Consider the following 16,459-nt stretch of genomic DNA (forward strand, 5'->3'; position numbering starts at 1 on the left):
TCTGGGCCTATGTGGGAAGCCTAGCAAGTACTCTCAGGCTCTCGAGTTATGTCTTCCTCCTCCTATTGATTTATATCCCTAGCAGTGCTGTTAGAAGGAGGTATCCCCCAAGGTGCCAATTTTCATGCAAGATTGAGCAAAACAGCACCTGCTGAAATTCCCTCTTCTGCTTCAACATTAAAAGCATCACAAATTGTTTACATCTTGTTATATCTAAATCTGCTAGCACTGTCGGCTGAAACAGATCCACTACCCACTTGAATGCAGATGGAAAGAGTTCCAAATCCATTTTGTTATCAGAATAATCAAGATCCTCCCTTAGAGGTGTATAGTCTAGTGAAGTGCGGAAAGAAACTGGGGGACAGAAAAGAATGCTGTGGAATCTTGGGCAGTGTTTGTCGACCTCAGCAACTTTTAAGATGTGTGGACCTCAACTCGCAGAATTCCCCAGCCAGCTTAGAATTCTGAAGAGTTGAAGGCCACACATCTTAAAAATTGCTGAGGTTGAGAAACACTGTCGTAAGAGGAATAAACTGCTTTGTTTAAAAACGAAATGATTGTCCTTGGGGTACTCGTGGAGTTTGCTATAAGAAGAGGTAGACTAGATGTAGTCTTTCTCTTCTTCCTTGCTTTTTTAGAACTTCAGTGACTCCAGCAAGGGATTGCCAGGATGGCCATGGGCGTGCAAGAACAATATGAGCCTGTGGCTGAAATTGGTATTGGAGCTTATGGCACCGTCTTCAAGGCCCGGGACTTGCAGAGTGGCAAATTTGTGGCTCTCAAGAATGTACGGGTGCAGAACAGTGAGAATGGACTCCCTCTGTCAACAGTCCGAGAGGTGGCCCTGCTGAAACGTTTGGAGCACCTTGACCACCCCAACATTGTGAGGTGAGGGCCTCATCTGTAACTACAAGCCTTCCAGGGTGGGGTTTAAGGGTTGATAGATTTGCAGCTGGTGCAGGACTGGGAACCTGGAACTGCAGCCTTTTGAGAGTTAATTGTGTAAAGATATGGCTCAAATGGCACGTTCTGTATTTTTGCAGAGTTAATAGTAGATATTTTGCAAATACAAATAGTGCAAATATATTGCTGTGGTATAAGCCTTTGTAGATTTCATCTGAGGATACAATGTGCCATCAAGTCAACATGTATATGCACACATACACAGAACGTGTGTGTGTGTGTGTGTAATTGGGCTTAAATGGAATAATATAGTCATAAAGCCCAGTCTATGGACAGTTCAGTTAATGTTCCCATGTATGCAAAAGAACAGAAGTTTATGTTAACTCAATCATCATTTAAGTAAATTAATACAAGGGGACCGGAAACTATTATCTCTACGCAGACTTTGAACTGATTTTGTAAATAAAGTGTAATTCACTGGAAAGCTTTTCTTCAATGATCTTTTTGTTCCACCTGTGTTGGGATTATAGAGTTGATTATAGAGTTGAGATAAAGACAGGACCAGACTTGGTTCACATCGAGGGCTGAATAGAAGGAGTACGCGAGGAATTCAGTGCTTTAAATTTATTCAGCAGTCTGCCTTATTGCTGCTTGAGTTTAGTTTGTAATGTTTGAGAATCGGGAAATGGGGGCTGTCTTCAATTGGAGCAATTTTCCACATTCAGTGCCTCTTTTAAGTGATTTGGATTAGATCTGGAAACTGGTGGCCTAGATTGGATTGTAACAGGTGGAACTACCGCTTTGACAGTCTTTGCTCAGTGTGGCCTTTGTACACAGAAAGAAATGTTCCTGGTTGGGGAAAGCTGATTTGAAGAGTGGGATCACACAATCTAAGAAACACTGGAAGGAAAATCTATGTGTGACTAAGCTGATAGTGTGATAAGTATGGGTTGGCCTTTTAGCTGTCTATCTAGAGCACAGTGCTGCTGCATTTCCTAGCTCAGTTAGGATAATCACAATCTGAAAGAGGACTGAGCATATTGATAATTGCCATAACTACTTGTGGAGAAGGTAGTAGCTCTCTTCAGGTATATGCAGTAGTTAGCACTAGGAATATGGGAGTTTGGATGGTAGCCAACTAAGGCATGGCTTGTCAAACCGATTTATTGAATAAACCACAATTTCCATAGGTTTATAAATTATGCTAAACTTTCAACCATGATTTACAAGCCATGTTAATTGGATCACTGTATCAGACTGAGCCTAATCTGAAGCTATCTATGACTTTGTGTACAGCGGGTGATCTAAATTTGTGAGAGCTATTTTAGAATAATTTGTCTCCGATTATAGTTCTTGACTTATTTGGTCTCGTCTCCATTCTTTCTTCCAGGCCCTGCTCCAATAACAATGGGCACTTTCAACTGCCTTTGTTGTGTGGAGCAGGCCAATTAAGGGCATGGGCTATAACTTGGTTAGATCTTTCACCGAAAGATGCAGCATAGCCTTTACAGTGCAGTGTCTGGGCAACAGGAGACTGATCATAATCTAATGCAGATCTAATGTATATGGAGAGCCAGATTAGAGAAGACTGCTGATTATAAAAGATCATCCTTAGCAAATAAGATCTGATATTGGGTGTAGGAGAATCTGGGGGGCTCAGAGTCTGGTTTTTTTTCTACTTGGTTCTCTGCTTTTGTGTTGACAAAGGCAGAGCAGAGGCCTTGGCTCTATTGATAATTTACAACATGGTCAGTATTTGTCTTAAGGATGACTCACGGCAGAAACTGGGTGAACTGAGAGTTAGAATGGGAGATAAACATGGGGTGGGAGTGAAGAGATTGGGGGAAGGGGTATATCAATGCATTTTTTATAGGAGGATCTTGAGACTGGAATAGAAGTATCTTGGTAGGCTAGTGAGACAAAGAAAAAAGCGTACAGGGCAGATGGCACGGACTCTTAAGAGCTCAATAGATTAAATCTATTATGTAGAGACCTGTACTATTTCTTGCAAGCTGTGAGGTTTCCAGCCTGTCTCATTATTCAGGACATTAGATGTGCCTGGACGTAATTCAGGATCAGCGAAATTCTATTCAAGAATCCTTTTGATTTAAGATGTTCTCTTAATTTCTTTCACCAGTCTCCATCTTTCTTGGCAGTAGTGGAACATTTGCTGAGTGTCTCTTCCTTCATTCCTCTTTAGACTAATGGATGTTTGCACAACTACACGGACTGAACGAGAAACCAAAGTGACTCTGGTCTTTGAGCATGTAGATCAGGACCTGAAAGCCTATTTGGAAAAAACACCGCCTCCTGGCTTACCCTCAGAAGTAATAAAGGTAAATCAATCTTAGATTGATGTCCAGTACTCTTATTCTGGGCTGACCTCCAGATTGGTAAGAATACAAGCAATCCTAAGCAGAGCTGTTGATGTCACATGTTCTTCTACCTCTCACCTCCAGGACATGATGCGTCAGTTCTTGAGCGGCTTGGATTTCTTACATTCGAATTGCATTGTTCATCGTGACCTTAAGCCAGAGAATATCCTGGTGACCAGCTCTGGTCAAGTCAAGCTGGCTGACTTTGGACTGGCCCGTATCTACAGCTGCCAGATGGCCCTGACACCATTGGTGAGTGCTGTCCAGATCTTACGAGAAACAAAAAGGCCTGTTTCCACTAGCATAGCCAAGTTGGGACCTTCATGAAGACAGGAGTAAATCAGCTAATTCTATCCCAATGTTATAGACTTCCATCTACTAGAATCCCAGACTGTTATGTTGTAACAGGGGTCCCAAACTCCTGGGCTGCAGACCACCAGGAACCAGGCTGTGCAAGAGAGCGAAGGTCCTTCTGTGCATGCAAAACCACACACCCCCCCGGGACCCAGAAAAACTGCCCTCCACAGAACTGATCCCTGGTGCCCAAAAGGTTGGGGGCTGCTGGGTTATAACGCCTAGATCAGGGCTTTTCAACCTTTTCACCCATTGTACCATTTTTAGAATATGACAATATCCGAGTACCACCAGTCGCCTAGCAAGGTGTCAAAAACTTAATGACCCAAAAAAAAAAAAAGAAAAAAGTGATGAAGTACAGGTAGTCCTTGACTTACAACAGTTCGCTTAGTGAATGTTCGAAGTTACAATGGCACTGAAAAAAGTGCCCCCCCAAGCCACAGCCGAGCAAGACACCTACCTGCCCACCCGGCGACGTTCTTCCTCCTGTCCGAGGTTTTCATTGTTGTGAGCATTTCTGTTGAGGATTGGCAGCAGGGGCGGAGGTTGGTTTTTATTCTCCCCGTCTGCTGGGTGGTTGCAGCAGGTTTTGGTCACTTCACATGACCCTGGAACACTGTGACCATGATAAATATGAATCAGTTGCCAAGCATCTGAATGTAAATCACAAGATCCTGGAGATGCTGCAACATTCCAACTGATCGACGCTTCTTCTGGGCTCAGCAGAAGCGCCAGGTTCAGCGCCGGGCTCCAGCTGGAGCCTGACACTGATCCTGGTGCTTCCACTGAGCCCTGACAGCCCCGAAGAAGCGCCGATCAGCTGGAAAGCGGCACTGATCCTGGTGCTTCTGCTGAGGCCTGACAGCCCTGTAGCTCCAGCCATCTCTAGCTCAGGCTTGTCCTGTGCTGCCACCAGTTCAGCTCATTCCCCTCCCCCACTACCACTTTTCTGGGATGGTCACGTACCACCTGCTAAGTGCCAATGTACCACAGGTGGTACCCGTACCACTGGTTGAAAAGCCCTGGCCTAGAGAATAGCAGGTAGTTATTTCTACCTCTAGAGATCTTTGCAGCTAATAGGAAGGGACTACTCTGTTGCTGGTTTTACTGTTGACAGTGGAGAAGGGGTATTCCATAACCTGTGTGGTCTTGGTAGGTGTAATGGAAAGTAGCCTTGTGCCCCCTAATATGTAGCTGCAGATCTACATTCAATATTAACGATATTATTTCCAAACAAAACTAGATGCTCAGATGTCTTGATAGGAATGGGAAAATGGGTAGTTCAGACTGAGGAGGAATTGTGACAGATGGAAGCCCAGGAAATAAGAGAAAACATCAGAACGTTTCTTATGGAACTTAGCCTCAATCTCCCGCATGGAGCTTGAGTTCTCCCTCTGTGGCTTTTCTCCATCTTCATGCTTCTTGTATTCTCCTCTCGTCCAGGTGGTCACCCTTTGGTATCGTGCTCCAGAAGTGCTGCTCCAGTCAACTTATGCTACTCCTGTGGACTTATGGAGTGTGGGATGTATCTTTGCAGAGATGTTCCGAAGGAAGTAAGCGGTTGAGGGGAAGGAAGAGGAAGGAGGACTTTTCCTTCCATGTGGGGAAAACAAATCGTTGGGATTGTGGCAGAGCTTCAGTTAGCTGATTTCAGATTGTGTCGGAGCAGTCGTATAGGGTCCCCATCATGCCTGCAATAGTCTTAACTTTCGTGCAGCCCCCCTTCTCCCCAATTTTGAGTCTTGCTTTTTCTACTTTTTTAAAAAAATATTTCACGAGATGGAGTTTCCTCAGAATGCCATTATAGACGTTTACAGTCTGGGTAGGAATGAGTTTTCTGTGTTTGCTTGTGTAAGCCTTTGGTGGGGGTTGGCATTTGCAGAGGTTAAATGCTTCGCTTCCTTTTTTTTTTCCACAGCCTTAGGGTAATTTGAAATAAAGAGGGAAGGATTGATACAGAGGGGATAAAGGATGGCTGGGAAAGAGGCGGGCAGCCAGGCAAGGGTTGACCCAGGCATGTTCTGTCTTCAAAGGAGACTCACCGTCTGCCTCCTTTGCTGTCCTTGTGTCAGATCAGTATTGGTGAATATACTTTTTGCCAGCACGTGACCACAGCCAGCAGCACAGCTGGGAAACAATAGATTAAGGCTTGGCCTGCCAGAATTCTGCCTTGCTTATCTTTCAGGTTAAGGATTGACAGGGAGGAGCCAGTGACCTCCTCTTGCTCTCCTTAGGCTCCCCTTTCAAGAGAAGATAGGATTAGGGAGACTTACCAAGACTAAATGCACCACGTGCTGTTTTGAAATCATCATGCATGTAACTTAAGTTTGAGTATTAGTTAACCCAAAAAAAAATAATCACAAGTCACGCAGATTCACGTGCATAATCACTTCACTGCCTTGCACTGTGGAGGTTAAAAAAACGTTCCAGCTGGAGTGAGGGGAAAACGTTCAAATTTTCAAAAATCCCATTTTAATTAAGCAGGGTTCCGCCAGTTTTTTTCCCATTGTTAGGTGAGTTAAAGTACTGCTGCCTTCATTTGCATCACACAATGCATCACACAATGCCTGGCCATTATTTCTATAGGTTGTGATATATTTAAGGTTTGCTCTGGAATCCAACTGGACCTGATTATTTGAACCATGTTTCCAAACCAGGATTGCCCAATCAGGTATACATAACTTGGGAGTGTATTTCTCACTAGTTATATAATTTCCTCCCATAAATTTCTTCTGGCAGATTCAAGAGTGTAGCCAACAGACAGGCTTCCTTTGAGGCACGTACCACATGAATAGTTCATTACTGGATTTCATCCAACAATCTTCAGTTCACTGCCACTTAAACTGAAAAAGTTCTTAGCTGATTTTGCAACAGACGGTATTATTTACATCTTTGGATGCTAAGGGTTTTTATTGAGGGGGGGTGGGGTGTATTTTGTGAAACACAGCAGATGTCCAAAATTCTACAGTTGGGATATTCTCCTTTACTTTCAGACAGCATCTCTCTGGAGATATAAAATATAGACACGATATAATACTAGTCCATTCTTGAGACTTAGAAAAATGCACCCCCAAATGTCGTGTAGCCCAATTTTCATGTTCTTAAAATTAAACCAATGTATCTGTTTTACCACATGTGAGCAGCCCCTGCCTTATTCTGAGGCATTTCGGAAAGCATTGTTACCAAAATAGCTGTCTCTCTGACAGTTTCCACATGTTAGTAGATAGATAATATACAGTGTGGGTCTCTTTTGAAGAAACTATACTTCTTATACTATTCTTAACATGCAAACAATACAGTGAAGTTATTCCACTATTCAGTTTGTGGATTCACAAGATGGTCTTTATGTCATCGTATATTGGCTTTTTTAGGAAGCTGTTAGAATCTTCTGTTCCTGTCAGAATCAAGAGAATATAACCTGACAGAACAGAGACACTAAATCAGGAAGTAAATGGGGCAGATCTCCCCCCTCCCTTTTCAGTATGCATATTCTGTGTCAGTATATTACTTGGTCCTTTTCAAGAACTAAAAGTCTGTGAACATTTGTCCTGTATGTTTTTGTGTCTTTGTAAGCTTTTTTTTATATAGTATTGTTCTTTGTTTTTCCTATGCAGTTAATTTTTAAAAAATACACTAAAACATAATCAAAATGCAAAACTAAAATACTTCTGTTGCGTGTTGATATAAATCTTAATGGTATACCTCGGGTGGGGAACTATGGTCCTTTTACCATCTGTAAACTTCAACTCCCATGCTGGCTCAAGAATCCTGGGAGTTGAAGTTCACAGATCGTAAAAGCTGGAAGGGCTTTCTTTGGTGCCCGCTGGCCCCACCCTGTAGATAACTTGTCTGGCAGCCGCCTCCTCCACCTGCCGCTTGAGTCCTGCGTCTCTGCGTTGCTTTGCCTCCTCCCTGTTCATCGCCTGCCACTTGGATTCTGCAGCACCATCTCGTGCTGCCTGCTCCTCATTCACCGCTTGTACTGTATGGTTTCAATGATGGCAGCTCTGGTGGCCAGTGGTAGGCTCTCTGCACTGTCCCTGGGCTGGCAGTTTCGGCCACTGGTCCCCTTCGTGGTTCTGCCCACACAGCCACGGGAGAGCTATACCAGGGCTGGCTGCGGGGCACTCCGAAGACCTCGCTACCGTGACTCCAGCTACCAACTTCCCCGTGGCTGTGTAGGCAGAGCCGCAAAGGGGGACGGTGGCCAAAACTACCAGCCCAAGGATGATGCAGAGAGCCTACCATCGGCCTCCAGAGCTGCTGCCATTGAAACCATACAATACAGGCAGCGAACGGGGAGCAGGCAGAGTGCCGCAGGGCCTCCCCCACCTGCCTCGCCTCACTTCGTGACGGTGGCACCAGTTCAATGTGTGCTCTCCTGCCCCATTGCGGCCGCAAGCAACAAGATGGGATGCGGATTATCCTGCCCTGTTGCGACCAGATGGGATGGAGTGGGCGGCCGGCCGCAAAATAAGACATCCCCCGAAAATAAGCCCTAATGAGTCTTTTGGTCCAAAAAAATATAAAGAAAACCCGGTCTTATTTTCAGGGAAACTCGGTATATATTCTGAATTGTAAGCCACCCAGAGTCATTTACTGAGATGGGTAATTGAAATTGAATGAATAAATAAATATCCAATGTTGATTTTAGGCAGCTTACAAGGATTAAACACAAACTATACTTTGAACTAGACAAAGGGATATGGGAATATTGTATAGGTTCCCACCCTCTGGGATGTGGAGTGGATGTGAAAGAGACAGATACATAATTTTATGTAAATGATAGTTAACTAAATCATACTTTTACAGAAGGATTCCAGTGTTTCTGTCTGATTTAAGTCCATTCCAATATAAAGAAAATACATAATATAGATCATTTTCTAGTTTCTCATTGGTTATGATTTGTTTTTGATTGAAACTTCATTATAAAGAAAATGGAAAGCCCCTTTTTTCTGACAATCTAAAATGGTCATATTAACATAATTTTCCAAAGAATAACTAGATCAAGCAAATTCAAAATACATTTCTCTTTTGTAAGTCTACTTATCCAGAGGAGGCGGCACTATCCTCATTCTTAGAAAAGCAGGACATTTGTTTTCTTACATCCAGCTGAAAATGAAATCTATTCAGCATTTATAATTTGAATACTTTTCATTGTCAGAAAGTTTATAATCAGTAAGCGTGTATACCAGTGTTTCTCAACCTTGACAATTTTAAGGCATGTGGACTTCAACTCCCAGAATTCCACAGCCAGCAATGCTGGCTGTGGAGTTCTGGGAGTTGAAGTCCACATGCCTTAAAATTGTCAAGGTTGAGAAACACTGGTGTATACTTACAGATATTCCTCAGTGATGGTTATTGGGATCGGAATTTTGGTTACCAAGCATTATTATGGTCATAAAGCATGACGTGTGACTACATCGCTTAGCGATGTTAATCCTGGTTTACCGTTAAGTGGGAATTGTGTGACGTTAAGTGAGGAACTCATTGATCATGATTTCTGACTTCTGGTTTCCAAAAAGTAATGTCAATGGGAAAGCTGGCGGGAATTTTCAAGTACCTGGCACAAGTGTTGCCTTAGACCAGTGGTCTCCAAGCTTGCCCACTTTACGATTTGTGGACTTCAACTCCCAGAATTCCTCAGCCAGCTGGCTGAGGAATTCTGGGAGTTGAAGTCCACAAGTCATAAAATGGCCAAGGTTGAGGACCTCCGCCTTAGACGGCTTGCATGCCAGACGGGTAGGTGGATGAGACTATTTAGTGTTGCTGGGCAAATGGATGTTGACATTGTAACTTTAAACAGTCACTGAACGAGTAGTTGTAACCCAGGGATTACCGGTATAGCCTTTTATCGTTGATATGATGAATCTGTCGAGGTCCATGTAATTTCCAGCAGAACTAGAAACATTACATCCACAATGTTTTCTCTGATTGGCCGCAGAGTAGTGTTGCCTGATCTTGTGTTATTTAGCAATTGTGCTCTTTAGAAGGTTTGGGTTTAGTTTTATTCAGTGCCCGCTTTCCATCAGTTCTTGCTCTACTAAATCAAGAAAGAGATTTTATATCTGCTCAAAAGGCAGTTGGGTACTTCTGTCATGATGAAATTTATATTTAATGCATTTATTTTCTAACATATTATTTTCTTGATCGTTACTTTCATACCAAGGATGTGGTGAGTTTCAAATCTGAACTATCTGCAGATTGAGACGCCCTTACCTGAGTGTAAAAAAAACCCTGGTTTTGGTGTGAAATGGTCAGTCCTGATCATTTGGGAAGTATCTTGAGCTTAGACCCTTCCAGAATGATCTCTGCAAAATATTGGCTATATTGATTATTCGAATAAGTTGGCAGGGAAATGACTGCAGTACATTTCTTCATCATTACTGGTAGAAGCTGATGTTGAGAATTAATTTTATTTTTCCTCATGCAGTGCAGTCCTGCCTGCCTGCCTGCCTGCCTGCCTGCCTGCCTGCCTGCCTGCCTGCCTGCCTGCCTGCCTATCTATCTATCTATCTATCTATCTATCTATCTATCTATCTATCTATCTATCTATCTATCTATCTATCTATCTATCTATCTTATCATCTTTCATCTTTCTATACCTACCTGCCTGCTTACCTACCTACCTATCTCTCACCTTTATTATTTTTTATAAATTAGCCAGGGTGGCAACATACCTAATATGCTTTCCTCCTCCTATTTTCTTCACAACAACCGTGAAATGGGCTGGCCAGAGAGACAATGACTGGCCCAAAGTCACCCGGCTGGCTTTCATGCCTAAAGCAAGACTAAAACTCTGGAGTCTCTTGGTTTTATACCTTGGTGCCTTAGCAACTCAAACGGGCTCATCATTCCCTTAAAGTATTTATAATGAACAATGGAGCAGCTATCATTCCGCTACTGTCCTCCAAATGTGTCGCTTCAAGTAGCGTTGTTATATCGTGATTGATGTTGGGGTTCAATATATAAAGGGGCCCATCAGGGACAGCAGTTGAGAACCTCCTATTCCCATACATGTAACTTTGTAATCTTTTCTACTCCATTCTTCTTTCATTATATCCTTAGACCGGTAGTAGCTGAAACCTTTTTCAAGTTTAAAATTTGGACTGCCAGACTAAATTTAGCTCCATTCTTGCTGATGTTTGGTTTTCCTGTTTTGCAACTATGTAATTGTGTTTGCATCTGCTGATTTTCTGTTTTGATAGCTTTTCATGGCTGCAGCAACGGGGGATCACTTACATTTCCCAATCTCTTCTTTATTTTCCCGTAACTTTTCCTTTAAGGCTTTCACTTCTTTTGATCTCCCAGTTCTTGCTGCTGTAGATTTACTAAACGTGCGGTAAACGTTGTGTACAGTACAGTGGCTGACCCTCGTGTTGCATAGAATACCCGAGTAGCCTTATCCTTTGGAGTCTTAATTACTTCTTTTGGAAGCATCTCAGCAATGTTCAGCTGTTCTGCCTGCTCAAAGCCAGCAGAGGGAGTAACATAATAGAAGGTGGATGCAAAAAAAAATATTGCTCACCAGCTTTCATAGGTTATCTGCAAGAGCTCTTTCTTAGCTGGTCCCTTGGCATACAATTGTAGGAAAGGAAGGGAATGTGGCATGGGGCTTATCAGTGAAAGCCAATTGTGCTTTGTGGCTTTGGTCAGCCATGCTGAATGTCCAAGCTTCCCTTTTCTACATAGAATGCCAGGTGCTTAGCATAAATTCTGGCTATCGGATGGTCTGGGACAGTGGTGGCGAACCTATGGCATGCGTGCCAGAGGCGGCACTCGGAGCCCTCTCTGTGGGCACGCGTACCATCGCCCCAGCCCCGCCTCCCCCCGTGGCCCCCTCCTCTCCAGCAGCCCCCCTGGAGGAGAGTCGCCCTCAGGTGCGGCCTGCATGGAGTAGCGCAGCCAAGGACATAGCCGGGCAGCAGGGACAAGACTCTGCCCTTGCGCCCCATAGCGTGCAGATGATGCTGCAGGGTGTGGGCGGAGGGTGTGGCTGCCGTGGCGCTGCAGTGCTGCCTGGGCGATCTGCTACAGCGGGCCATTGAGGTGGTGCGTGGCCCTGTGGGCAGGCGGAGCAGGCAGGGCGGGAGGCGGAGTGGGTGCGGGGCAGATTTTGGGCACTCAGTCTCTAAAAGGTTCGCCATCACTGGTCTAGGACAGTGGTTCTCAAACTGTTCTAGGACAGTGGTTCTCAAACAGACCACTGGGAGGGGGCCAACAATGTCATCACAGGGGGTCTGTGAAGGCTTGAAGAAATGTTACGGTCTTGGGGGCCCATGGCCACAAAAGGTATTTAAAGGGGGTCCTTGGTAAAGGAAAGGTTGAGAATCATTGGTCTAGAACAGGGGTAGGCAACCTTGGCTCTTTTATGACTCATGGACTTCAACTCCCAGAATTCCTGAGCCAGCCTCTGGGAGTTGAAGTCTACAAGTCATAAAAGAGCCAAGGTTGCTACCCCTGGTCTAGGACATGGATGTCCAACCTTTTGGCTTGCCTCGGGCACACTGAGTGAAGAGGAATTGTCTTGGGCTACATATAAAGTATATAATATGTAGTAGTTTATATATATATAAATCATATAATGTTAAAAGGTGTATGATCCTGTTGGGTCACATTGCTAGCTGTCCAAGGGTGCATGTGACCTGCAGACTGCTGATTGGATACATCTGGTCTAGGATTTATCAGTTTCTTTCAAGCTTTTTTTCAGTACAGCATCTTTTTTGCGTAGTTCTCTTATTTTCTTTCTAAGCTGTGTGGTCTTTAGACACTGTAGTCAATCCGGTATTAGTTCTGAAGCTAGTTACAGTTGTCAGTCATCTGTCTTTTTAATTAAAGAAGCTGATTCCATTGATTATGAATATAGCTTTGTAGTAGCCGATTGAAGGGGTATTGCACCTTATACAAGACCTGTCTAAAACTACTGTTCTCATTTGGGAGAGGAGGTAACATCTAATGATTCATGAAGTGTTTTCCTAGATCTTTTATACATTTCTTAAAACTCAACATTTCATTGGCCGAGAATTAGAAATTTGGCAAAAAGCTGTCTGTGATTCATGAAGCTTGCAGTGTTTGATGGAATCTTGGATACTAATGAATCGGGAATACTAGTTTGGGCAATCTGATGAAGACTTGGGATTTCCTGCATAATGTATCCTTATCTATATGCTCCATCAATAGGTACACTCATCTCCCATCTGTGGCCAGGCCTTCTCTAATTGCCATTGCTTGCTAATTCCAGTTGTCTGGCTTCACTCCTACATTATCTTCAGATAATTCAAAGCCTGTCTCTGTTAAGCCTTTTTAATTATTACTCCTCTCAGCTCCATGTATTGAATCACAGCTGCCCTGAAATAGTTAACCCTGTGATGGACTCTTCCTATTCCCCCTGAATAATACAACATTAACCAAGCCCCATGTTTGACCTGAGTGTTTTGATATCTGGAGAGAATGAGAAAGGAGTTTAAGAGAGACAGAATTTGTGAATGGTCATCTACTGCCATGATCACAATTTCCCTTTTGTCTTCTTTCTAGACCTCTCTTCTGTGGCAAATCAGAAGCTGACCAACTGGGCAAGATCTTTGAGTGAGTCTCAACTTTTCTTATAATATGCCAAAGGTTGTGGGTCAGTAAATCATCACAAAGAGGAAGTTTCTTATTTAGAGCCTTGGTTTTGCTCAACATGACTTGAGGTAGCGTGACTGACTCTGCTCTATATAAGGATGCAGAGCAAAGGTTTGTGAGTTGGGTTTTGTGAGCCAGGGAAAGCAGAAGGGCCCCATTATAGCTGCAAGATCTTATTTTGTTGATCTTTCTAATTGAGCAAATGGCCAGAGGTAACAGGGGTTTGGCCATTGGCTTTTGTTGAGAGTTAAAGCAGGGACATTGCTGGATTGTAACATTCAAGGGACGCAACCTCTCATGGAGGATGCTGGGAATTGTAGTTGAACAATATCTGGAGAACACAGATTTCCATTTCATGTGCTAAAAAGATGGTGAGAATCTATGCAAACTCATCCATTTTATTGTTGATATTTAATGGTTAGTTGTGCTTGATTTCAGTTAGATTGCATGACCCTCATGCTAGTCAGGGGGAAGTATTATTTAGGGGGGGGGGGTTAATCTTGTCCTGCACTTACAAGCTCTGGAAACCCCTGAATTAGAACAACGATTACAAGACGAGAAACCATTCATTCATGTAATTTGAAGATTGGTGCTGTGGTTGGGAAGCCTTCGGAGTTGCAGTGCGTAATAGGCTTGCCCCATTGCCTTGAAACCAATCTGAGTTGGATTTAGCTCATGTTCCCCCCCTTCTCCCTCTTCTTTCCTTCAGCCTGATTGGTCTCCCTTCAGAGGAAGATTGGCCTTTGGATGTTTCTCTACCACGCTGTGCCTTTGCTGCTCGCTCTCCACAACCAGTGGAGAACTTTGTGCCAGAAATTGAGATCCTGGGAGTTCAGCTGCTGTTGGTACGTTCCAAGATACCAGACTAGTAACAACGCAAACGAGAGCAAAAATTTGGAGTTGAGAATTGGGAATAGAATGATCATTGAGAGCCTGAGGCTTGGTATTATTCTGAGGATGGAAACAGGGAGCAAAGGAGAGATTTCCTATCTAGGTAACTTACAATGAGTAGTCACCAAGTCCTTGGTTCTTTGCACCCCATCTTCTTGGCATTTGTCTTTCGGCAGCGAAGAGGCAGTGAGAGTGGGTGACTCAGTGTTAGATAACCAGGAGCGGCTTAATTTTCATCCAGTCATGCTGCTGGTGACAACTACAGCTGGCATCTGAATAATGCACTATGTGAATTCAACATTAATCATAGAATAGCGTGAGGCGGTACTTTCAGAGTAAGCCCTGATTTCAAGTTTTAAGAGGCACACCAGAGATCTAGGCTATAGATACTGAGAACTGCTGAAGTTGGAGCCAACTCCAGTTCTTGGTTTGCTTGCCTTCAGATCCTCCCTTGTGAGTCTTGCTCGGGAGAGATTTGGAACACAACTGTAATGCTGGATATACCGTGTTTCCCCCAAAATAAGACCCAACCGGAAAATAAGCCATAGCATGATTTTTCAGGACCCTCATAATATAAGCCCCACCCCCAAAATAAGCCCCGTTAAGATCGTCAGCCATATGGACGTACTTAGTACCGTATTTCCTCCAGAATAAGACCCAACTAGAAAATAAGCCCTAGCATGATTTTTCAGGACACTCGTAATATAAGCCCACCCCCAAAATAAGCCGTAATACAAGCCCACCCCCAAAATAAGCCGTTAAGATCATCAGCCAGATGGACGCATTTAGTACCGTATTTCCTCCAAAATAAGACCCAACTGGAAAATAAGCCCTAGCATGATTTTTCAGGACACTCGTAATATAAGCACCATCCCCAAAATAAGCCTCATGTTAAGATCCTCAGCCAGACAGATGCTTTTAGTACCGTATTTCCCCAAATATAAGCCCTAACTGGAAAATAAGCCCTAATGTGTCTTTTGGAGCAAAAATTAATATAAGACCCAGTCTTATTTGGGGGGAAACACGGGTACGTGCACATCTGTTTTTATGAGATCTATATAATGGGTTTCCTTTTCTGTGCCTCTCTAGGAAATGCTGACATTCAATCCACTGAAGCGTATATCTGCCTTCCAAGCATTGCATCATCAGTACTTTCAGGACAAGAACGCAGGTGAAGGGTAGCACCCCAGCGAATCCCTAAGCATGGGGGAAGAGACTGTACAAAAGACTTTGTGAATATGCGTATAACCTGAACCCCATCAAGTGGATACACTCAGACTACTCCCCAAGCTGTCCTGGCTGTGCTAGGATTGAAGGGGTGGGAAGGACGAAGCTTTTGACAACATGCATGAAAACAGACAGGGCCATGTTGCAGGAAATGCACCACTGAAATCCTTTCCCACCCTGAAAATGTTAGGACTTTATAGTGGCATCTCTCTGTCATCATGCAATGCGCATTCTTTATTCCTGGGTTGATCTCCATTGGCGTTCTTGGAGGTCCGTTGTATTTGGGACAGCCTGGTTTGAGGCATCTCGGTCATCTGTCTATGGGTTCTTTGCCAAAGGTCTCTCTTGGATAGCCCCTTTTTCCTCTAATAAAAATTTTATAACAGTTTACACGTAATAATACTGCTGCCTTATCACATTCCTGTGGCTAACAGTTTGACACTAAAGCCTTGCCTTAGCATGTTGCCGAGCTCCACAAAAATGGGAGCAGAAGATTATTTTTGTATAAGTCTTCACAATTCTTTTTCTTTTAATTGCCAAGACACTGGTCAGGACAGACCTATGCTGTTGGCTGTGTCGGCATGAGGAACACGTCCAGATGAGAGATATTCTCCATTTGTTTGATTCCAAATATTAATGTGAAACATTTTTAAAAGGCTTCTAAAAATGATAACGTTTCAATAAAGGATATGGGTGAGGTCCAGGCAAGTATAGTTTGGTCTTTCCCTTTTCTTGTCACCTGAAGTTGTCTCGTGTTGTGATTAGTTTGGTGAATGGTTATCTGGGTTGGGTTGCTCAAGTGTTGATTCATCTACACCTGAAAGGGCTTTCAGGAAGAGAAAGTCATATTGCTTTTCAAATTGGAAATCTGATGCTTTACGTTGTGTGTTCTACGATGTGTACTGATTTTTCAGAATCTTCCGAAAGCTAAGAAGAGTTATTGTGAGTCCCGTCCCTTGCCTGATCTGTTAATGAGGTTCCTGACAATCTGACTCTGCAATAGCCTCTCTGGAACATTCTTGAGCTTTGCTTAGTGCCTTTTCCTTTCCTCTCCCTTTCCCTTCCCTTCCCCAAGTTCCTTCCCT

At 43.5% G+C, this 16,459-nt stretch overlaps 1 protein-coding gene across 1 annotated transcript; it reads left to right on the plus strand.

Moving 5' to 3' along the window:
• The first annotated feature begins 645 nt into the window (after window positions 1–645).
• Window positions 646–16,115, plus strand: CDK4 (cyclin dependent kinase 4). The gene is made up of 7 exons (XM_015820554.1): window positions 646–888; window positions 3,104–3,239; window positions 3,363–3,530; window positions 5,076–5,185; window positions 13,167–13,217; window positions 13,966–14,101; window positions 15,237–16,115. The coding sequence occupies exons 1-7, from the start codon at window positions 671–673 to the stop codon at window positions 15,327–15,329; spliced, it is 912 nt and encodes a 303-aa protein (XP_015676040.1). The 5' UTR covers window positions 646–670; the 3' UTR covers window positions 15,330–16,115.
• The last annotated feature ends 344 nt before the right edge of the window (window positions 16,116–16,459 follow it).

The sequence above is a fragment of the Protobothrops mucrosquamatus genome, unplaced genomic scaffold, assembly GCF_001527695.2.
Source record: "Protobothrops mucrosquamatus isolate PMUCROS unplaced genomic scaffold, P.Mucros_1.0 scaffold_155, whole genome shotgun sequence".
Taxonomy (NCBI): Eukaryota; Metazoa; Chordata; class Lepidosauria; order Squamata; family Viperidae; genus Protobothrops; species Protobothrops mucrosquamatus.